The 24475-nt window shown below is 42.4% G+C and overlaps 1 protein-coding gene across 3 annotated transcripts in view; it reads left to right on the forward strand.

Moving 5' to 3' along the window:
- CPQ (carboxypeptidase Q) overlaps window positions 1-24475 on the forward strand; it is a 255379-nt gene that overhangs the window by 34938 nt on the left and 195966 nt on the right. For all 3 annotated transcript variants that reach the window (XM_054985469.1, XM_054985471.1, XM_054985470.1), the window contains 2 exons: window positions 8961-9422; window positions 18106-18313. In XM_054985469.1, coding sequence (XP_054841444.1) covers window positions 8993-9422; window positions 18106-18313 — 638 coding nt within the window. In that variant the 5' untranslated portion in view covers window positions 8961-8992. The remainder of the gene's footprint in view (window positions 1-8960; window positions 9423-18105; window positions 18314-24475) is intronic.

The following is a 24475-nucleotide window of genomic DNA, read 5'->3' on the forward strand; positions in this document are numbered from 1 at the left end:
AGTGAACAAGGATTTTGCTTCAAGTTGGTAGCCGTGTTGGACTGTAGTAGAAGAGCAAGATTTGGGTCCAGTAATACCTCAAAGACCAACTGAATTTCCAGGGTATGAGCTTTTAAGAGTCAGAGCTCCCTTCATCAGATTGTGTTGTGCTTCCATTCTTTTAACAGTGCGTAGGTAAATAATAATATTGTGTTGAATCCTGTGGAGCAGGATTTTAGAGGGCATTTGGGGCCATCTATTTATTCTTCCTTCTCAAAAGATATTCAATGCCAGGCTCTTACTGGCTCCAGTCTAAGAGTTTCCTGGGCTCATTTCGTTGTCCTGTCCAAGACTGGGGATGAGGAGATTTATTTGTTTTTTATTTTTATTTATGTTATTTATAGTTCACCTTTTCCTATGAAGTCAAGGCAGATTACACAGTGTATGTTGATAAGATCAATGCCTGGAACATTCAATAAATTATACAAAAGAGTATGAATTACTGAAAACTGGAGATGAAAAAACAAAAATCCAATGCAAAGTTAAAACAAAATATAAGCAATTTAACATGATGTATTAAACAATTTGGAAATTACCCAGTAAGGGCATACTTACAGCATCAGATAGTATACAGTAGTATAATCTCTAATAGTATAGTCACTAATCCCCATCCCTTTACCAAGATGTCTCTCTGAAACATTTATTTACATCACAGCCCTATTACCTGTAAAAGAGCCCGCTCGAACTTTATACTGTACCCCTTGCACTTGGAACGAACTCATCTATCTTTAATTCTGGCTACTTGGACCTGGATAGCCCAGGCAAGCCTGATCTTGTCAGGTCTTGGAAGCTAAGCAGAATCAACCTTGGTTAGTAATTGGATGGGAGACCTCCAAAGATGACCAGGGTCGCTATGCAGAGGCAGCCAGTGACAAACCACCTTACCAGGGGTTGTCATAAATTGGCTATGAGATGACAGCACTGTCTACCACCAGTAGGAAGAGATAGCTAGGGGGCTAGCTTGGTCTGGCTAATGGCTTCTGTTTTGTGTTGTGGGACTGAATGAATTATTCTTCACCTCTTTCAAGTTCTCAGAAAAAAAATTAAGCCATGCTATAGGACATTAATATACTGTGACTAGAATCTAGGGAATGTACAGGATACAGGAAATATTTGGGAGGGGGGGAGGAACACCCACTTGAATAATTTCTGAAATCTGCTGAAATGCATAACAAAGACACGACTGATTCTAAAAGCTCAAAAAGATCACTATTGGCAACCTGGAATAGCAGTCCTAGAGAAATGTCTTCATTTGTTCCAATTTCAGCCTTTACTGCTCCTGTTCCATGAAAGGAAACAACTCTATAACTTTAAAAAAACTCCATAATTCCTCTTATATTGCACATTCAGCTAACCTCTGAGCCAATTTATTCCACAGCTGTCATAACAGTCTTACCCTTAGAGGCTACTAACTGTGTCAGTCTCCCCTGTGTACCGTGCAAGGTTCTTTCTCTTACCCCGGGGCTTTTAAAGTCTAATCCGATGTTATCCAAGCCACCTGATGTACTTCTAGGTATGTGATTTCCTGTATTCCTTGGAGGAAAATCAAACGAAGCATAGTTAGGAAACTATTTGATTATTCACAGATTTAGGAGACCTTTTAGTAATTAAGTGGTTATTAACATGAGCCTATTGTTCCTTTTTCACGTTTCCCATTATGAATTACAAAGGAGCTGTGCTTCTTTTGATCCCTGCCGGGCAATTGGGATTTCAAGAAATACTGCCATATAAAAATAGAAGCGGTGCTGAAACTTTATTCATTCAGACTGCTTTCTTCTCTCTGTTTCTATCTCTTTTCATTTAGCCCAATATACATAAATTACACTTAAAATCAGTATGATTACAGTATGATTACTGCCCCATGGCGCAGAGTGGTAAGCTGCAGAACTGCAGCCCAAGCTCTGCTCACGACTTGAGTTCGATCCTGGCGGAAGCCGGGTTCAGATAGCTGGCTCAGGGTTGACTTAGCCTTCCATCCTTCCGAGGTTGGTAAAATGAGTACCCAGTTTCCTGAGGATAAAGTGTAGATGACTGGGGAAGGCAATGGCAAACCACCCCGTAACAAAAGTCTGCCAAGAAAACATCATGATATGACATCCTCCCATGGGTCAGTAATGACTTGGTGCCTGCACAGGGGACTACCTTTACCTTTACCTACTCTAATACAAAGTGGTTTGAAGATGGGCAGCTTTAGTGCAAAGTATGACTTCAACACTCCTCTGCCTGCATATCTCATGACAAAAGATCTGTAGAGATTTGGGGGTATGAGTCTTCAAAGTCCATCTACTCTGCCACTAGAGCAACTATACCTAAATCAGTGATGTTTAGTCCTTGGATCAGGACTCTCAGGTGAGGCATGGAACTACACCAGCTAGGTTGTAAGCCTTTATAGAGATACTATTTTGTGATTGCCTTTAAAGACCTTGTAGTAGCATACATACATAGAGAGCAAGGTACATCTTCTGCCTCTCTTTGTTAACATGCTCAGAGGAGCAGAGAATGGCAAGGGGAGGCCGCACAGCAGTGGAGAGGATTTTTTTTTAGCCTTGGCAGGTTCAGAGAGCCTTCATCACAAAAGCCCTTCCTCCCGCACCCGGCTTGTCCCCTGTCCCTTGTTTCTGTCATTTGGTTCACCAGTGCTGCACAAGCATTTGCAATGTAGAACTCTCCTCCCCCTCAGTGAGATTGCTAGATTGTCCCTATCACGTGACCGAGATGTCATATGGTTACAGCTGTTAAAGGCTTTTAAAGATGGATCGTGGGTCTACTGAAGCTGAAAACCAAGGATCATCTGGTCTCATACAGATGATCCTTGACTTTGGACACCAGCGTGTCTTGCACAGAACTCCTGCATGTTGCAAAGAGGTTTCTGGGAAATGTTCTAACGTTAGGGCACATACTATGGGCAGAGGCTAGGCTGGTTGGTTCTAATGCATATGATCTGAGGACATTTTCAAGCACTCAGGTGAATTGACAGGATAGCCTAGAATATAACAAGTGTTTCCCTGTATCTGTAAGGATGATAATCAGTAAGTGACAGGTGCTTGCCTTTACCAGTCTCCTCATTGAAGAACCACAATTGAACTTCCAAGGAGCTCCAGCGTTCCACAGAAAACATTGCTTTAGCAAATCATTTGTACTCATTATCTTAATAATTCTAACAATAATAAAGCCTGTGTTACTGCTCCATGAAAGGGAGGAACAAAGCTGAGAGATAATGGTCTCTCTGGTAGCTCCCAGCAGCAGTGAGATTTGCACAGAGAACTTTCTGCCTCATATTTTTAGCTACATGCTATGCCAGCTTCTGCTCCCTGTTTTCCAGTGCCTGGTTTGTACTCCAGATGCTTAGCATTGCCCTGTTAATGTTTTTCTCTTGTTCAAATGTTTTCCCTCCCAAAGTCCAATTCCTATCTTACCTGTGAAATATGTACAGATCATCATGATTCCCCTCCCTCCTGTTACATACACTGAAATGGCAAATTTCATGGTCCACAAGATAAGACAACAGCCTACCTTTTTTTATAAGTAGCGGAGTTAAATAGAAACTAGCAAAGCATAGTGAAAACAAAATTAGATACGATGGAGGGATCCGTATGTGTCTGCCTGTGTCTCGAAAGAACATAGGAGGGGCCTGTTTTTAAAAACAAAGTAGGATGTGTGAAGAGCTAAACACAGCCCCCTCCCCATCTTACTGCTCTTAGCATTTCTTTCTGCCCATCTCCAGTACAAGAAATGAGTTGGGCTAGAAGGAATAGGCTGAAAGCACAGCAAGTTAAGGAGGATGCAGCTTTTAGCTCCATTTTTTTGTTAGAAAAGACATGCTCTGAATCAGATGTTAATGGGTAGATGTGTTTAATACATGTGTATTCTACTATCACATCGAATTAGACCATCAGAAGGGCTGCTTTCACACATGCTGGATAATACACTTGCAAACAGTTGCTAAAGTGCATTGAAAATACATAATCCATTTTGTGAGGGTCTCTCTAGACGTGCTGGTTTTTAAAGAGTTGGATCTGGGTTCCCCAGTCTTTTAAAAAAAGTTTAAATGGCTGTTAAAAAATGAAGAGCCCAAATGGCCTCAGAATGCCTCTGTAGGGGGAGGAGGGGCTCCTTCCCACCTCCTTCAAGCTGTTTCCCCATGCCACAATAGTATAGGGGCAGTCCCCCCCCCCATTTTTACTGCTCCACGTGCTCCATATGGAGCACAAAAAACAGAGGTGAAAACCTCCCTCCCCTGGTATTTTGACACAGGGAAACAGCTTGAGGGGGGAGCTGGGCCCCCCTTCCTTCTGAGGCTGTTTGGGCTCTCCTTTAATTTAACAGCCATTCCCCAAAGCTGCTGTATAGTTGCAGGAAACTTGGCTCTGAGGAACCCAGACCCAACGCTTAAAAATCTGCATTTCTAGCTTGGCCATGAGAAAGCAGCCTCTAATGTGTGGGCCAGATATTGCTGTGTCCAGTGGTGATGACAACTTAATTGCCCAACAGCTCAAACTATGGGGATGAAAGCAACACAGGCTTCTCATAGCCCTTTCAATGTATTTATCTATAAGCAGAAAAGAGCATTTCTACACCATGTAACTGTAAGGAAACACCCAAGAATAGGCCCTTCCCTCAGTAGGTTGCCTATAGTTGCATCAGACCTGCCCACCAATCCTTTGCCCCATTCGTGGTGATTGCTCCTGTGCCTTTTGGTGTTGCTACCACAGTTGTGAGTGTAACTAAAGTCTGAGAACGAAGTTTAAGAACAGGCAGCAGCTGAAATACTCTTCAGGAAGTAGGGTTTTTTCCCCCTGAATTGCTTTTTCCTCATGGCTCCAAGATAACAAATTCTCAGTCATCAGCTTTACCAAAGGAAGCCAACAGAGAAATCTTTTTTCTGTACTTCTCCACATTCCCTGCCTTTCATTGGATTCCTGTCAGAGTGCCCCAAATCCAAACCACTGTTTATTTTATTACCCTTGATTTGACACCGACTTTAGTGGTTAAGAGCAGTGGGACGCTAATTTGGAGAACCAGGTTTGATTCCCTACTCCTCCACTTGAAGCCAGCTGGGTGACCTTGAGTCAGTCACAGAGCTCTCTCAGCCCCACCCACCTCACAGGGTGATTGTTGTGGGGATAATAATAACATACTTTGTAAACGGCTCCTGAAGGGCAGTTTATAAATTGAATGTTAATGTTATTATTAGAGATGGGTACAAACCAGGAAAATTCTGAACCGTGCGGTTCATGGTTCATCGTGTTTCACAAACTACAAACTTTCATGTTTCAAGTTGCCCCAGTTCGCGAACCGGTTTGCTCGGTTTGTGAAAATGTCACTTTCGGGTCAGCAGAAGATCTGCAGAGAGCCCATCCCCCCATTGCCTAGGAAACTGATGATCAGTGCCAGGCTGTCTGCAGTGATGAACCAAAATACGAACCAAATGAACTGGGTTAAAATTCGTCACAGTTCATGAGAAATGAGCTCCCACAAACTGCCAGTTCTCAAACCATGAACCGTCCCAGTTCGTGATGAACTTCGGTTTGTATTTCAGTTTGTACCTGTCTCTAGTTATTATCTTGCAGCTGTTCTCTTCCTCCAATTTGACTGGCGTGGTGGTAATAGTCTAGTCTGGGTGACAGTTGAAGAGGTGAACTATAGAAGAAGTGGGATCGGGATAAAGAACCTGTAGAGGTTACAGGAAGGTGGGAGTGGACTAGACCGAGCCAATCTGAGCAGCCTTTATGGTGCTACAGTCCAGCACTGCAGGGCCACTCAGCTTAGTGGGTCAAATAATGGGCATTAAGGTTGCCAGTGGCACCCTTCCCCAAACTGGCAGAAAATATAGAGGACACAATTGAGCTGACACTGATTGGCATTGCTGAAGAAGGATCTGAGCAAAATGCCCCCAAGGTGTTGGCAGAGTTCTGGGGCTTGATGCTGCACTCTCCTGGCCATCACCAGCCTTCTAAGGTAGTGTCCCACTGGGAAATTTTCCTGTAAGTTAAATAGCTAATCCATCTTGGCAGGAAGGGTAGGAGAAGAGGGAATGACATCACAGACACAGAGGAAGATGTTCTCTTGCCTTGAGGCCAAAGATTAACAAAATAGAGTCCCAACCAGTTGTTGTTTCTGCATGCTTTCCTGGTTTATTACATTTAAATGTATAAAAAGGTTCCCTCCCCCTTCGTTTAGTAGATTATATTTGATCCTCCATCTTTAGTCTAAAATGGTACAGCCAAGCAAGCTTTTTGCTTGAGAAGGGAGAGGGCTTCCTGTTGGGCGTGCTCCTTTGGACGCTGCAAAGTAGAAGTGGTTCATCTCCTGCACATGCCACACAAAATAGTTAAGTATCTGAGAATTTGCTGTATTGGGAGTTTGCACATCTCACTCTGCAGGTGCAAGGGAAGGGAACGAGGAAGCACGTATCTTCCGCTTTACATATTATATATATGGAAAACAGTGAATGGGTTGTATTTTCCGTCACAGTGTTGGAAGCCAAAGGGCAATGGCTGAGTTGACCTTGGTGGTGGTATTGGTGTTATCCAGACTTACTGCCTTTGACGTCATCAACATGTGTGCCCAAGCTAGAGCTTTTGACCCATTTTAGGTTTTCTTGGGGTCCGTGATAACCATCTGGATGAACATACAAACCAAAATGTATACTAGAAAAAGTAGATGGTGGACAGGGAGCAATTGCTATATGCATGTGCTCTGGTATTTGGCAGCGAACCTTCAGAAGGCTCAGATCTTTTTTAGTTTTACTGTGGCTGGTAAATGGAACTTACATGTTCAGAGACTGTATTCTGTTGAATGCGAGAGAGTTGAAACAAAACACAAGGAAGGCTTCTTGCCTTCTGGCCAAGCTTGCAAACTTGCAGGGTTCTTATGTTCCTGTGCCTGTCTGCTTAATTGTTAGATGATTTCCACTAATAAATGTTACTATACCAAATGTCACAGTAGTAGATAAATTAGGATGGTTTCAGAATTGTTTGCAGTTCCCTCCCCCCTTCCCAAGTTTTGAGAATATATCTGTTGACAATCTGAAATGAAATTTTGGCTGTTGACTCAGTGGCATCCAAGCATCCCTTCTCACTGTTCTCAGGGCACAAGTCTCTCTGGCATAAAGGGCACAAACGTGCTCTTAATGCACGCGCCCCCCCCCATCTCATGTAGGATTTAGAGATATTCCCAGTGGATTGCACCCTAATCTACTATAGAAAGAAAGGAAAATATCTCAACATATGAAGGAGAGCATAAAAAAAAGAAACCTGTGCAATTTCAAAGCACTTTTGAAAACTAATTAGCATTCCGCCCCTGCATAGAACAACTTGATACTGAGAATATTATTCTTTGTAGAATAAAGTTCAACTTTGCATCTGGGATTAGTTCTTTAAAGATAAGCTTGCTTTATTCTTATGACAATTATAATTAGCTCTTAATAAGGGTTATGAGAAATTCTAAAAAAAAAAAAGAAGGACATTGTTCAGTTCCTCAGAAAATAAGTGTTCCAATGTGAGGTCCAATTGTTAAAAAGTCTCCAAAATATTGATTTAAATGCATCTATAGGCTTCTTTTCTTTCCCCTCTATTTCTTGCACATGAGCGTAATATTTAGTATTCTAATTACAGTTCAGTTAATTTTAAAGGGAATGGATAATAACTGCGTCCTCTTTTATGTATCACAATAAAGTGTTTGATACGCATTCTGCATCTTAATTCTTGATTCTGTTAGAAAAAGATCCTTGTAAGCTTTTCAAAGACTTCTAGATTCCAAGGGGTCTTGTGTGTCATTTTACTCATTTCACTTTCTGACAAATGGTTTAAAGCGGAGCAAGAGGCTGGAGAGGATAGAACTAATTTAAAACAGAAGTAAGGTGTGTTGAAGTGGAAGGAAGAATCTTTCCATAGCCTACTCTTCGGCCCATTCGGAGTATATGCTGCTCTCCCTCTCTCAGTCAGTCAGTGAAGCCATTTACATTTATTTTCTTTTTATTTCCATAATTCAGTTTTTTTTCATTATTGGTACATTCACAAGGCTATTTCTAATTACACTAAATTGCAAACAAGAGAGTGACTCTGTAGCACAACTTTTCTAGAATGTTCCTTGAGTAATATCTGAGTGCTTCAGAGGGTATTAATGACCAGTTAAGATGATGATTGCTAGAAGCAATTAACAGGCCATTTCAAAAACTGTGTGTGTGTGTGTCTGGTTGCCACCTCCAGGTGGAATCTGGAGATCTTCTAAAATTACAACTGTTCTCTAAATTGCAGAGGTTAGTTCCCCTAGAGAAAATGGCTGCTTTGGAGAATGGACTGTATGGCATTATACCACCTGAGGTCCCTCCTCTCACCAAACCCTGCCTCCCCCAAGCTCTACCCCCAAATCTCCAGGCGTTTCCCAACCTAGAGTTGGAAACCCTAGGTGTTCTCATAATGTAACAGTTTGGCAGTTTCTTTGCTTTTGGTAATTGAAGCCTAGTTTTCAGCAGTTTGTTCTACACCGAAAAGTAAATTTCAAGGAGAAGGGTTGTACCCTTCTTGGAATCATGCGCGCTTCCACCTGCATCCTAGGTACAGTTTTATAACCTCAGCATGAACCAGACCTGAGATTAACCTTTGCTCCTAGACTAGTACAGGGAAAGCCATATTTCTGCTGTTGACTGTAAGTGGGATTTAGTTAAAGAGTACCTTTCCTTTGGGAATTACTGCATTCCGACATTCCTCTCAACAGCAATAAAATGTGTGTTGGGGCTGTCGTCTTTCTCATTCAGCTTCATTAATGACCACCACAAATTGGCTTGACTTTTCTGCCAATTCACTTTCACACGACAACACTTGATTGGATTTGTTTTCATCTTTAACAGACTGCCACTCTCCACACTTCAAAACTGGAGTATTTTTGAATGATTTAATGTTGTCTTTTTCCTCCTACAGATTGACGGATTAAAAATAAATTGGAGGGGAAAATGAAGATTCTGTTTTTGTTAGCCTTCATACTCCTATTGCCTCAAAGCAAAGGGAACCCATTTAGCAGAGACGATGACAGCTATCAAAGAACATTTGAAGAACTGCAGAGGGAAATCGCTGGCTACTCAGGCATTGCCAAGGAAATTATCAACCTTGCTGTTTATGGCAAGGCCCAGAATAGGTCCTATGAAAGGCTTGCACTTTTTGTGGACGCCATTGGACCAAGATTAAGTGGCTCAAAAAACCTAGACTTAGCTATCAAGTACATGTATAAAGCCTTGAGTAAGGATGGCCTGGAAAATGTCCATTTGGAACCAGTAAAAATCCCCCACTGGGAAAGGGGGAAAGAGTCAGCAATGATGGTGGAACCTCGCAATCATAGTATCGCTGTGTTGGGGCTTGGTGGCAGCATCGCAACTCCTCCTGAAGGTAACGAAGGTTCATTTAGAAGAACTGTTTGTTCATTCATGTGATCTAGGATAAAATTGAATGATGTACCTTATCAATGAGTAGGGTTTCCAGGTGCCCGCCGGGGGCAGACAAAATCCTGGGAGTTTGCCACCTTGCCCACCAATCTGCCAGTGGTCGGTGGAAGGTGGCAAGCTCCTGGAGGTTGCCCGCCACTGGCAGGCACCCCAAGAATACACGCTGTGCACATGCTTCCAAGGGGTGCAATGACGCCACCCCTGGAAGTGACGTCATTGCACTGGCTGTGGGAGTGTTCCTACCCTTCGATTGGGGCTGGTTTGGGCACCAAATGGGCCGAATCAGCCCTGCACAGAGTGCAGGAGCGCTCCTGTGGCCAGCACAATGACATCTCTTCCGGGGGGGGGGGTGTTGACATCATTGTGCATGTGCGCCAGAGTGCATGTGCGCAAAATGCATGCATGAGAGTGCATGTGCTCAAAATGCATTCGCGAGAGTGCATGTGCTCAAAATGCATTCGCGAAGAAGACTTCGTTGCCAGCACGAGGTAAGTACCAGGTTCCCCCCCTCCCGGCGGGTGGGTATAGGGACCTGGCAACCCTATACACAAGTTCTTTTTCAGTCATGTTTGGTTCTGCTTCTCACTCACCTGTTTCTAGTTTTTAAATCGCTACCTTGCATAAACCCCAGTATTATATCTGTGAGGCCTCTTGCTGGTTGAGGTCTATCTTACCAGCGCTATACAACATCCTGTCTTTACACAAAAATAAAGGGCCTGTAGTTGAAACTCCTAAACTACATAACTTCCTTCCTGAAGAGATTAGACAATTTACTTCTTTATCAGGTTTCTGGAAAGTTTGTAAGATATCAGATTGCCAACTCCAGCTTGAAAAGTTCCTGGAGATTGAGGAGGGGAGCGAGCTTAGTGAGAATGGCATATCATAGAGTTTGCCCTCCAAAGTAGCCATTTCCTCCAGGGGAAATGATACCTATAGTCTAGACATCAGTTGTAATTATAGGAGAGCTCCCGGCCCCACCTATAATTTGGCAACCATAGCAAGACTTTTCTTCTTCAACTAGGAAATTGAATGATTTGGATTCTTTTTGTGCTGCAAAATTTTGTTTTTTATAATATTGGGGTTTTATTTGTTATATTGTATTTTAATTGATATTTCTTGTTTATACTTAGAGCTAACGTGAGAAAATGGTATAATATGATGGCTAACGGAAGCGGTAGAGGGAGGGTGGAGGGGCCTGGATATTTAAAAGAACAAAAGGGGGTTATGTGTGGGCACAGAGGTACATTGTACCTTCCTGTGCCTTGTAATGAGGGGCTTTCAGATATTTTCCCACATCTCAGCAAAGCATTTATGCATGGCTTGTTCTTTGGCCAGGTCTCCCAAGCAACTGCTGGGGATACTGCATCCACACCCTGCTAAAGCTTAGCTTGCTCTGAGGAAGCATCACAGGTAGTCCATGTCGTCGTCTGCAGGACACATGCTGCTACTCTTGGGTCTCATCGTGGTCTAGCTAGATGACTGTGACTGATAGCAAAGGATAACAGATTCTGTAGGCATCAGGATAAGTCTCTGAGTAGGAGCTTTGCATCTGTCTTGATGAGACATTTCCTGATCTTCTTGATCCCAGGACTGTCCATGCAGCACCAGCTAGGCCTCAGGCTTTCTTCATGATAGATCTGGTCCTCTGAAGTGGCCACCAGAGTCGGTACAGAGGGTGCCTTCCCTGGCTGCATTTAAAAAGGCATGAAGGATGATTCTGCTTTGCAGGGCATTTGGAGGATGGTGAAGTGTCTCATCAAATTGGGCCTAAAAAAAAAATCTCTGTGTGTACTGTGCACTGTTTTATCTGTTAATGGGCTTTTATGTCTTTTATCCTTTTAACATGTAGTTGCACTGCTAGCCACTTTGGGTCCAGGGAAATAAGGAGGGAAATATAAATATTTTAAATTAAAAGAAAATTAAAAAATCTAGAGTAAATAGATACTTTTACTTCTAGTCATGCTCTTGTCTAGCTGCCGAAGATTTCTGTATCCAAGTGAGGAATCAGAGAAGCATTATTGTATGACACTTCTGAAAGCATGCTTCTGCTCATTTTGCTTTGCAGAAAAATCTACATGAATTTTTCTTCCTGATTAAGTTGCACAAGTGTTCTTCTGTGGAGGAAAGCCATTATGCTGACCCTGACAGTAATACCTGTAGAAGTTTCCACTAAGATGGGAGGGAGCCAATATAAATTAAGGAAATTGTTTTCCTCTGTAACTCCCCCCTCCTCAAAGATGATGTTTTTCACCATGCTTCATTCTGTTCTCTTGATGGCTGATAGGAGGAAATTATTTCTGTTAAGCCGTTATTTAAAGCAGATGTTTCAATGGGAAATTTATATAAGACAAATTATATTGCCTTTGCTAAATTCAAGGCAGTTTAAAAATATAACTGGCAACATTGTCAGTTCATTACTTCAAAATGTTTCTACCTACATTCTCAGTGCTACAGGTTCCTGAGGCGACTTCCCACTTGTAGTGAATCTCATTAAAATTCATAAGTGTTATAAAAACAATAACAAACAGTAAGCATTAACAATAATAATAGTCATTAAAGCAGTAAAAGTAAAATATAAATTATATTGTAAGCCATCTTGAGTTCCTGCAAGATAGAATGTTACCCTAAATGGGGGGTCTCCTTGTGAGTTGGGGGAATTAGCATACAAGGAGGGAGAGGGGGTAACTTAGCAGGCTCTCCACCTATGTATAGAGGATCATTCCCTTAGAGGACTCTCTGAATGAACCGGGGGGGGGGAGTTCAACAGGAATGGTTTTTATTGAAGGGGTAGCAAAAGAAACACACAGGAAATCACACACAACATATACAAAAAGCTAACTAAAAACGGAGGAAAATGGAGAGGAGTACAGGGTTGGCTGATATTTACCAGTCTGGAGGATAGAGGACATCTGTAGAGGGTGGCAGCTGAGCGACCAACGCTTCGTGGCAAGAGGAAGGAGGCTCAGACACGCATTTGAGGGCATGCAGGTGGATCCAAGGAACACACGCACACACTGGGCAGGATCACAACTTCTACCCCAAAACAATAGCTTAATAATGGCTGTCTCCAGAGGAGGGACAATAAAATGGGAAAGGTTTGGTTATACCTTCCTGGGTGGAACTGAAGGTAAGAAAAGTGATTGATGACCTGTGATTAGCAGAAGGGAAGAGTTTATCAGGTCCCTGATTACTCTGATTAGGGAAGAGGGAAGGGGAAGATCAGCAGGGTGTGGGTGATTAATTCAGGAACTCCTGGAAGACGTTGTGTCTTTACATCTATATACATCTCCGGGGTGTGGGGCTGATAGCCAGTCCTACCTCATGACTCACATTTCACTAATTTTCCATCTCTAGCCAGAGTTGGGAACTCTTTCTGCCTAGCCAGGCAACAAACCATGTGTTTGAAGCACATGAGGAGAGGGAGTTATGATATAGCCATATTCATAAACTTCCCTGTTAGCATGAAGGTATGGCTTGACTGCTAACAATTAAGGGGGCTAATAAATAAAATAGAGTAGCCTTAAAACCATTTAAAAGTTATTTAAAGGCCAGTAGTAGCAATACCAGGTAAGAACCATTTGGGATGGAATCAACCAAAAGCTTGGGAAAAAACAGAAGCTCGTGGTTAAAGCAAGATAGGTTGAACACCAAGCAAGTAACCATGGTGAAGAAATTCCAGTGTTGATGTGCCACCACAGACAAGGCCTTGCACTGGGAGGCAGCCACCTCAGAAAGTGGGTAATGGGTATGGTTGCCAACTTCCAGTTGGTGGCTGGAGTTCTCTTAGAAGTACAATTGATCTCCAGGCCACAGAGATCAGTTCTCCTGGAGAAAATGACTGCTTTGGAGGTAGACTGTATGGTATTGTACCCTGATGAGGTCCTTCCCCAAAACCTGCCCTCTCTAGGTTCCACCTGTGTTTGTTTGTAAAGTCAGACTGGTTCTTACATTAAACATCAGAAGGGTATAGCTCTGCTCTGTGGTCAAAGACTGAAAATGGATAATACTAAAATGTTATTTCTGAATGATCATCATCAGAAAACCTAGTGCCCTTTTCTGTATGCCTTTTATATATTTTGTGTTTTCCTGTTTATGATACCAGCTTTCTATTCTTAGAAAACGCATTGTGAGAATGGCATTTTAAAACAACCTTGGTAGAATTTTTAGGCACAGGCTCTGAAAAGGAGAGAGCATCTTGAGACCTCCTTGGGGGTGGTGTCTTTCATTAATGCAGCAAGTAACTGTCAAGAAGAGCTACTGTTCTTTCTCCCCTTGATGAGCAATCATGAGCACATGTTATTATGTTTTATCACTTGATGTAGTGTATAAATGGGACGTTGGGATGAATTACCTGCTGCCAATCCTGCTCATCTGTTACTGGAGCTGATATGTCATGCAGATTGCAGCGCCAGCCTGCAGAGACCTTGATTTTTCTAGTGGAAAATGAAATTTTTGCAGATACCTGGCTTCATTTCTACTGGCGTCCCTCCAGCCTTTAGGATGATTCTGTCACTGGGACATTTCTTAGCTACATGGTTGAAACTATTCTTCATTAGGAGCAGCTGGAGTCTCTCAGTTCAGCCACTTACGTGCCAACAATATCAGTGGTCGATTTTTGCACTTGGTACTCAAATGTGGCATGTTTGGCACTTTTTTAAAAAGTTGGAGCCAGGAGAGTCAGCCCTTTAGAATTTCCTCACCTTTCTTACTCTATTTTTGGAATAAAAAGCCACAGTCCCTCCACAACATCTCTTGCAACATTAAAAACAATATCACTAGTATATTTAATACGTTGTTAAGAGGAAGCCAGTTTGTGTGATTTGCAGTACAATTTTTCCTCATCTCATTATGGAGTTGTGTTTGTGGAGCTCTCAAGTCATAGCTGACTTATGGCGACCCCTGGTGGGGATTTCACAGCAAGAGACTAACAGAGGTGGTTTGCTATTGCCTGCCTCTGCAACCCTAGTCTTCGTTGGAGGTTTCCCATCCAATTACTAACCAAAGTTGACCCTGCTTAGCTTCTGAGATCTGATGAGATCAGGCTCACCTGGGCTATCCAGGTTAGGGCCCATTATGGAGTTAGAAGGGTGAAACTGAATTGCACTGTTGATCTAGAAAAGAAACCTGCAGCCCAGAGATGTCTGAAGATTTGCAGACATGGGATTTTTCTGATAGACCCACCTGCTCAACATCATTGGTGATGATGGAAAGTGCAGTCATGTCACAGGTGACTTATGGTGACCCCGTAGGGCTTTCAAGGCAAGAGATGAACAGAGGTAGTTTACCATTGCTTTCCTCTTCATAACAACCCTGGACTTCCTTGGTGGTCTCCCATCCAAGGGCTGACCCTGCTTAGTTTCCAAAGTGTGACAAGCCTGGGCTAGCCTGGGCCATCCAGGTCAGGGTTAACATGGTACCCAGTACCAGTCATTAGTATTTCCAACTGATCTGTGAGTTTCAATCAGATCACCTGTATGCAGTGCCCCATAATTGGTAAGCAATGACTGTACAAGATCAGGATCAGAGAAAATGAGACAGAACTGAACAGCATGAGAATATCTTCATGCTGTCCTGTTACTGATAAGCTCATCCTATGGGCTTGCATCATATCTAGTGTGGCGTAAGAAAAGAATGAGATGCTGGAAGGTATTTGGAAATACCAAGGAGATGATAAACAGCCACCCATAAAGTTCTCTGGAGCCTCCCAGGTAATGATGAGCAGAGCTACTCAAGACCATAGTTTAGCAAAACCTGCCAAGTCCCAGTTACCATGTTACTAATATTGATACAGTGCTTTCATACGTTCAAAGCATATTCCAGACCTTTTCTTCTTCTAATCCTTGCGACAACCCTGCAAGGTACAGCATCAGTATTATTTCCATATTGCAGATACGGAGGGCTGGGGGCAGCAGTGAGACAAATGTAATGTTTTGCCTAAAACCACTTAGTGAGTTCTGGGCAGAGGCTGGGTCTGAATCAGAAATGTGGCTTGGTCTCTTCTAGTGCAATCTTATACAGAGTTGTACCCTTCTAGGTCCTGGAATTAAATGGATTTAGAAAGGTGTAACTTTGCTAAGGTCCCAACAGGCTACTTCGAATCCTGCCTGAATTTACTCAGTGGGGCTTACTCCCAGGAAAGTGGCCCTAGGATAGTACTGTTAGGTACTCTGCTGTACCAGGTCCCCACTTCTGTGCGTATATGAGATTTTGAGCTGTGCCAGGAGCATTAGCTTGCTATGCATGATGGTATCATGTATAGGATTCTAAAAACTTCCAGTTTACGGATTAAAAGCACCCAGATAAGATTGCAATTGGGGTTTTATTAAAGAATTTCAGACAGACTCTGATTCTTTTTCATTATTTCCAGACCCTGTGGAACAAACTGCTTTTTACTTTTTACTGACGTGTTTTGTGGCTTCTAGGTGAAATGCATAGCAGTGGAATTCCAGGCATCCATTAAGGCTTCTATATTTAGCAGCAAAGTCTAGTTCTCACTGTTGAACAGTTTCCACTTATCTCTGTAATGAATCTGCAAGATTGGATCTTAAGCGTTGTGGTCATCTTGTGAATGATTCTGTAAAAGCCATGAAATGTGGTTCCCAAATGAAATGCTGGGTGAAAATTTATGTGCAACGATGGCAAAAAAAAGTTTAAAATAATAGTTACCACCGTTACCTATAAACATTTATTTGTTCTCCCAGCGAAGGTTAGCGAGAGGAAAGGCTTTTCGAGTTTTACTTGCCTGCATGGAAAGGTTTGTTTGTACTGGAAATTCAGAAGTGGGAGATCTCCTTTTTATTTTTAATAAAAGGGAGACATAAACCTACTGCATTTAAATATAAGAAGAATAAAAACTTGAGTATACGTAAGTGCAGTTGGCGGTACTGAATCTTACCTAAAATCCATTTGAGACTGATTTCCCATTTCAGTGACGTTATTGCCAAAAATTTTGCCACCGAGACTGTTATTTCCAGAACAATATCTGCCAATAAATAAGAAATAGCCCCCAGCTCCAGTGGAAGATGATATTTTGATAAAATGGGAAGTATCCAGTAGGCCCTAAGAGCAGTCCATTGTGGGCAAAACGATGTCAAGTGGGCCAAGGTCTCTGTCATGCCAGACACACATGGACAAATTCTATCGGAGTAAGAAACTTGGGTAAATCGCTCCATTGATTTGGCTGATGAAAAGCATTTAGTCTTGCAAGAATAAAAGCAAACCTGTGAATGGGGATCATAAGATGGCTTAAATATGGAGGGAGATTTAGCAGAGGAGAAATCCCTAAAGCAATTTTCACATCATAGCTAAAAATTGTGTGGTAAGAAAGATACTGGATTCGTTTTGATGGTTCTCTTGCAAGAGAGTTCTTGGAGGGTTAAGCCCTTGGTTATAATTGTTCATGTTATTCAGCAGCAAGGCCAAAACTGGTATAACAACAGAATTTTGAAAGCATGTATAGTTACAGTGCAAATCGTAGCCATGCACATCATTAAGCCACATAATCTAACCTTTTACGTGGTTATTATGAATAATTATTGCCCTCATCCCCCAGATTGCAGAGCTCAGTGTGCTGCCCCACTGGTAAACCAAGAGGCAAAAACTTCTCGGTAGGGTTACCAGGTGACCGCTGGTGGCAGGCAAACTTGCCTCCTTATCCACTGATCGCTGAGTGATTGGTGGGAGGGGGCAAACTCCCAAAGCATGCCCACCCCTGGCACGCACTAGGCACGCACTCCCACCCTTTGAGCTGGCCGTGGGAGCATCCCTGCGTTCCGATTTGGCTCCAAACCGACCAAATAGGAGCATGGGAGCGCTTCCGTGGCCGGCGTGATGTCACTTACAGAAGTGACTTGGCGCCACACACTTCCGGAAGTGATGTCGTCATGCCGCTGCTGGAGTGTGCGCACATGCACACGTGAGCAAGGGTAAGTTCCAGGCCCCTATCCTCCCACTGAGAGGATAGAGAGACCTGGTAACCCTACTTCTGGGTGAAAGTTTTGGCAGACCTGATTTAGCCTTAGGCCCCCTGTGCTCTACCACTTCTTTATGAATACATGCAATATATGTAGGCATTAGTCTTGCCAACCTCAAGCTCGGACCTGAAAAGCTCCCAGAATTACAATTCCTCTCTCTCCAGATTACACACATCAGTTCCTCTGTAGAAAATGGCTGCTTTGGAGGGTGGGCTCTATGACATTATACCCTACTGAGGTCCCTCCCCTCCCCAAGGTCCACCCCTATATCTGCAGGCCACGTTGCGGCATATTTAATATTAATAAGTGGCAATACCATAATGAAGGTGAGGCAGCTCATCCAGGTGACGGCTTTGAGTGTTGTTATGGGCAGCAAGGTGGGAGGCAGAATCCATCAATCCACATTTTATTGGGAAATTCTCTTGTACAAGCCCCAATATGATAAATAAGAGCTGTGTGCAAGTGGCCCACATTTGTGCAATGTCCATTGGCTTGGGCCAAGTGGGCCACCTTGAGGTCCCTTACTGGGCAGGAAGATGAGATACAAATGTTTTAAATAAATAATGCAAACTATTACATTGACTTTTTAAAAAAATTAAGCACCAAGTACCCTCTTTGACCTGCATCTATGACTCTGATGATTTTCAATTCTAGGTATTACAGCTGAAGTCTTAGTGGTGACCTCCTTTGACGAGCTGCACCAAAGAGCTCAAGAAGCAAAAGGCAAAATCGTCGTTTACAACCAGCGTTATGTCAGTTATGGAGAAACAGTACAGTACAGGCAACGTGGAGCTGTGGAAGCTGCTAAAGTGGGAGCAAAGGCATCTCTTATCAAGACTATAGCTCCATTTTCTATAAATAGGTAACGGCTTGTTGCTTAGTTTGTGTCTGCTTCCCCTTTTCCTTCACTGGATGTTGCATATTGTCAGCGTGCTCAGAACTATGTATGTTCCCAGTAAGACACGGGAATTCTAGTCAGAATTTCTGGCTGTGTATTACTTTGTTGTTGTACTTCTCTTTGTTTACTTGGGGATCTGATATCTCTTACATGGATTTCCATCTGGAATCTCAGCAGTTTGGGAATTTCTTGGTTGCACAAGTAGTTTGTATAATCATGGTTCTTTCTGTGGAGTGGGGGCATTTTATTTAACAGAAATTATGTCACATGCACTTTCTCTGTTTTGCTTCAAAGTATTCAAGTAAACTCTTGTAGCTGATCATAAGAGGGGAATTGTGACTTTCTACGTGTTGTAATGTTACTTATTAGTGGGAATGTTAATATGGAGGAACTCTGGCTCAGAATTAGGGCATCTTCTATGTATGCAGAAGGGTCCCAGGTTTCAGTCCTTAGCATTTGCCAGTTAGGAGCATTAGAAAGTAGGCAATATGAAAGACTTCTGCCTGAAACCCTGGAGAACTGCTCCTAGTCAGAGTAGATGATACTGACCTTGATAGATCAGTCGTCTGTTTTACTCCAAGGCAGTGTTTTGTGTTTATTTGTTGCTTTAATTATTGAAGGAAGGTGCTTCTTATGCTTTAAAATCTTATTTTGTTTGTTCTCTCAACCCTTTAAGGGAGGTCTGTGCTGCTTCTCTTTTACACAGGGAAACTGATTTTAAAAGTGACAGATTTGTGAACGGTGATCTTAGGGAGTTTCTGCTTTAGGTGGGATTTGAATAGAAGCATCTCAGATTCAGGCAGAACACTGAAAACTCATCGTGGCCTGCTTCTCTTCCTGCCTGAGTGTCATCCTAAGCAGTTACCAACACCCTTCTTGACTTCAGTAGAAGGATGTTGCTCTGCTTGGGGTGGCACTGAAAGCTGTCAGGAGTTGCTCTCATTTCTTACCTCTATTGATATTTCACAAATTCAAATTTGAAAGCTGTCTGTCAATATTCTATGGTACTGGGAACTTTCCACGAACCTACAATAGGGTTGCCAACTCTGGGTTGAGAAAATCATGGAGATTTAGGGAGGGGGAGCCTGGGGAAAGCAAGATTTTGGGAGGTACCTTAGTAGGTATAAAGCCATATAGGTCACCCTCTAAAGCAGCCATATTCTCCTGGAAAACTGATCTCTGTCATCTGGAAATCAGTTGAAATTCCAGGAGATCTCCAGGTCCCACCTGGAGGTTGGCAGCTCTAAATCACAATAATACATTTACCAAAAATCTGGATGCACAAGTCCCCTTTCCCCTAAGGAAATGTTGCTACTCTTATCAAAACCTTTTAACGGCTGCCTTTTGAAATTTCTCCTGTGCCATCCAAAGCGGAACACCTGTATTCCTGATGAGTTTTGCTTTTGGCAAAATTTTGGTGGCAACTGAAGTAAAAACACACTGTTTGTATCTTTGTTGTGCTTTCCCATGTTTCAGTGCCGAGCTCAATATTTGACCTGTATAAGTCAAAATGAAAAAAGAGCAGAAGTCAAGAGCTGAGGTATGAGCTCCAAAGGGCTCAAGCAGAGGTCTGTGCTATAACCGAACACTTGGGTTTACTGTTTTTTCCTTAAGTTCACAGTGCAGCATGCTCCATGGACACACTCCAAATATCTTTTCAGTGGCAATGTGTCATCTTCTTGCCTTAACATATGAAGGGTGCTCACCACAGGGGTTGGGGAAATCACATTCTGAATCTCACCCCTTCGCATTCCACGTAGGGGGAGCCCCGACAATTCATCAGAATCCGTAACAATGATCCATGTTACAGCAGGGAGGGAAAATTAGTTGCTGCAGGAGACTCTTTTCCACTATGTCGTTTCGGCGTTCTCCAGCCGTTACCTTGTGACAGCTGAGGAATGTTCTGTGGGAGTGAAACAGTTGCTTATTTTCGCCCCTTAACATATGAAAATTGAATCATGGTATTTCAGAAATGAGTTCTATCTAACATTTATGATATGCAAGTGGATTGTAAAAGAGCTGAAAATAAGCAAGGTTTTTTCAGACAGACTGTCTACAGTTTTGCCTGTTAAACCGGTTTAGCTACAGATTCTGGATCCTGATTTCTTGACAACCAAGAGTCTTGGGAATGGTTTTTTTAAGGAAAGCTAAAATTGATGGGGCCAAGAGCAAACTGCATGAATATTACTGTGGGCTTTTTAAAAAACTGCCACAGTCCTACCTCTGAAACGAACATACATGGCCTTACATTGAGCCAAACCATTTAATCCACCTTTAGTATTGTCTGACAGGACTGGCAGCAGTTCCCCGTGTTCTTCTACAGAGATCTTTAGCATGGCTAATTAGGATTCATTTTGAAGGATTGTACCTGTGATTATGCATGGAAAAGGCACACTTTTTCCACTGACCTATGGGCCTGCTCATCAATTATAATGTGCATCTTTAAGAACTACTGTTTTATGAATGCAAAGCAGTGTATGAATTTGGTCTCCTAGAGTCGTTGGTTCTGATGGAAGCTCTATGTCTCTGGATCAAGGAAATATCACAAGGTGCAGCTGCAACAAGACTGTTGGTTTAGGGGAGCATCCAAAGAGCTTGATGGAGACTTTTGGGATCCAGCAGCAATGACGTGACCTGGAGAATAGAAAAGGATGCAAGAAAACACAGCTGAGCCAACTTAGCTCCTTGTCTTCAATCTTAGTAAAAAGATTGAGAAAGCAAGAAAAGACAAGAGGAAGTTATCTTAAGCATAAAAATTAAAGGAATTTGAAGAGGAAGGATTTAGGAAGGACGTACAGCTAGATAGGTGCTTCAAGTGCTGAAGCTTCTATCCTGGGTTCTCAGCCTGAATGAAGTTATTTTCACTGTGCCTTCTGTATTGTACATGATTACTTAATGACAAAGACCAAAAGCACTGCTGGAAGGAATGTCATGCTGTGCAAAACAGAGGCTGCAGCCAACTAAGTACACTTTGATGAGGATGATGAGTCCCAAGTACTGTTTCTAAAGAAGAAGTTAAAGACAGTAAGCTATTTAATAATGGATAGACACCAATGCTGTTGAATTCTAGGTTCAGAAAATCTTTCATTTAAAAGAAAAGGTAAGGTTCCTACAAGTTAGGAACAAAAAACATGGACATTAGAAGTTGATCAAGATGGGTAGCCATGTTAGTCTTTTTGTAGCAGTGGAAAAGAGCAAGAGTCCAGTAGCACTCTAAATTCTTGACTTTTCAGCCTCCAGTCGTCTTCTTCAGGTTGGAGGTGCTAGTGAAACTGATATCATGTGATGGTAATGTTATATTAAAATATGTCTGTTCTAAATGTTTAATTCTGAAAACTGCGCTCTGCAAGATTGGGCTATGCAGCTGAAGAAAGACTCTGTATGCTTAGAAGCAGGGTTTTTTTCTGGGGAAAGAGGTGGTCGAACTCAGTGGGTTGCCCTCGGAGAAAATGGTCACATGGCTGGTGGCCCCGCCCCTGATCTCCAGACAGAGGGGAGTTGAGAGGGGAGTCTAAACTCCCCTCTGTCTGGAGATCGGGGGCAGGGCCACCAGCCATGTGACCATTTTCAAGAGGTTCCGGAACTCCGTTCCACTGCGTTCCTGCTGAAAAAAAGCCCTGCTTAGCAGTAAAACCAGTGTTAAGTCACAACCGGGATATCTGATTTGTATATCTAATCTGTTCTACTGGTAAATACTAAATACTAAACTTATAATTAATTCATTATAAAAAAACCAATGTTCATACAAAATCCAACCTCATACAAGTTTACTCATAAGTATGGAAACTTACCTCCTCCTTTCTCTTGCTTGACTGTTAATATTAATTAAGCCACAGAACCCCTAAAACAGGTAGCAAAATACTTTATTAAAATGGTCTCCTAAAAATCAGCCACTCAGCAAAAACCAAGACAGCAATTAAACCCAATAACAATAGCTAGGTAGCACGCGGAAGAAAGCAAGAAACACATGCCAGGTACAAGAATCACTGAACAACAAAGTCAACAAAATTTCTCAGGAAGGAAATCCGGTTCTGCAAACAAGAAGCAGGCAAATGCACACACAATGTATTCATGTGAGTTGGATGCTTCTTAAGGCAGTGTACCATTTATGTTCCTAAAAGAGTTCCCAACAGTATGGGAAACATATACTTTTAGGGCCAGTTAAATTGACAGCCAGAAGTTTGCAGTTGGGTCATAGCTCAGTGGTGGAGTATATGTTTTGCATGTAGAAGATCCTAAGTTCAACCGCAGGCACCCTACAGTGAAAGGGACTCAGGTGCAAATACTGGGAAAGATTTCTGTCTTTCTGAAAGCCATGGCCAGTCTGAGTAGACAGTGCTGAGTGAGGTGATCTGGCTTGGTGAAAGGCAGCTTTGTATATTCCAGAAATAAGGAACATGAAAGCAGATGGAGAATGCCAAAGCTGCCTGTCAGTTGTAATTGGGCACTGCGGGGTTTTAGATTTTCAGTTAAATGAAAGTAGAAATGAAATGGATGCCAAGAATCCATTTGTTTTGTAGGCATGGAGTCTGTAGGGTGAAGAGAGTTCAGTGTCATTCTTAAATGCTGTTTTAAAATTGGAGATTGCCAAAAAAAACCCCCACCATTTTAATACAACAAGAACTGAGTTTGGGTTTGTGCTTCTGTTAATTTAAGATAGACAATACAGGGACCTTGTGTCATTGTGGCCACTGCACAGAGACAGAGCGACAGAGGCAGTGTCCTATCGAGGACAGATTTTTTCAGTATTCAACGCCTCCTCTTAGCCACCTGCTATGTCTTTTCTGTCCTAGCAACAACCTGCACTGAGTAGACTCTGCTGGACACACAGACGGTTGTCAGTCAACAAGAGGCATTGTCAGCTCAGAATGTATTGCTTTGCATTGCATTGATTAAAAGAGTTGATTTCATTTGACCTCTTCCCTTGCTGTGGTGGAGCCCTGCTAGACCACAGGGAGGAAAAAATAAACAATTTCTAATTAGTAATTTACAGAGGAATCTAATGTATATTTCTGCAGAAACAAATGCTATTATCGTAGTCATTTTCTTCACCTTACAACCTTTTTTTAGGGATGGTACTTTTTCTCAAGAAAGACTTCTAGGGGAACGAGGTATGGAATAGTCCACGGAGCTGGATGGATTTGTCTGTGACATGCCTGCTTCAGTAGCATTAGCAGTCTTACTGTTGCCTGCCTGCCCTCTAGAGAGACTGGTGTTACTTCTACAATTCGTGTTAGTTAAATGTATGTCGAGCATAGTTAGGGAAGTAGATGGGTATCCAAACAAGCAGTGGTATCCTTTAAGAGAAGGGATGAGTGTTGCTTCACTGAGTTTTGGCAGAAGGGAAAAATGTTTCATTCCATTCTGCCAAAATGATATGGTTCGGATTGTGGAAGCCAAAATGGTGAAATCATAACTCCTTCAAGCACACATGAATGAATAAATGAATGAATGAATGATGCTGGATTAAAGTGCTTAGATGGGGTAGGATGATCTAGTGCAGTCCTGTTACATATCCAGCAAGATTGTACTTTTATTATCTTTCCTTTTGGGTCTGAGAATTTTTTCAGGACAAAAGACCCCCCTCCACACACACACACACACACACACACACACACAACTTGCATGCCGCAAGGCCTCTGTGGTATGGGAAAGCAAAAACACCTCTACCTTTCTGCTCCAGGAGCTTTCCATTATTTTTGGAGTATAATCTTCTGGACCTGTTCCAGAAATGCTCTTATTCCAATAGCCATAATTCTAGCACGGATTCTAGTTGGGGTGGAACTTCTAAACAATGCAGGATCAATCCCCACTAAAGCAGCAATTCCCCCCTGCCCAAGGCTGTAAACAGTTCCAAGAATTCAGTGTTCTTGTTCTCTCTCTCTTAATATTTGGAACTGTTTCTTTCACATCCTCTTTTTTCATGTTGGTTTGTTCCCACTCTGGCAGAAGGGTATGGCCAGGTTTTAAGCACACTCGTGGTCACAGAGTTCTGTTTATCAAGTACCTTTATCTATCAGTCAGAAGCCCAGAGAGATGGTCATTTCTTCACTTTGTAGAACAGTTCAACCTGACTATGACATTGTCTCAGATCCAGCTGAGTTTTATAGTTCTGCTTGCTCTTTA

Source organism: Eublepharis macularius, chromosome 7, assembly GCF_028583425.1.
Source record: "Eublepharis macularius isolate TG4126 chromosome 7, MPM_Emac_v1.0, whole genome shotgun sequence".
In the NCBI taxonomy this organism is placed as follows: domain Eukaryota; kingdom Metazoa; phylum Chordata; class Lepidosauria; order Squamata; family Eublepharidae; genus Eublepharis; species Eublepharis macularius.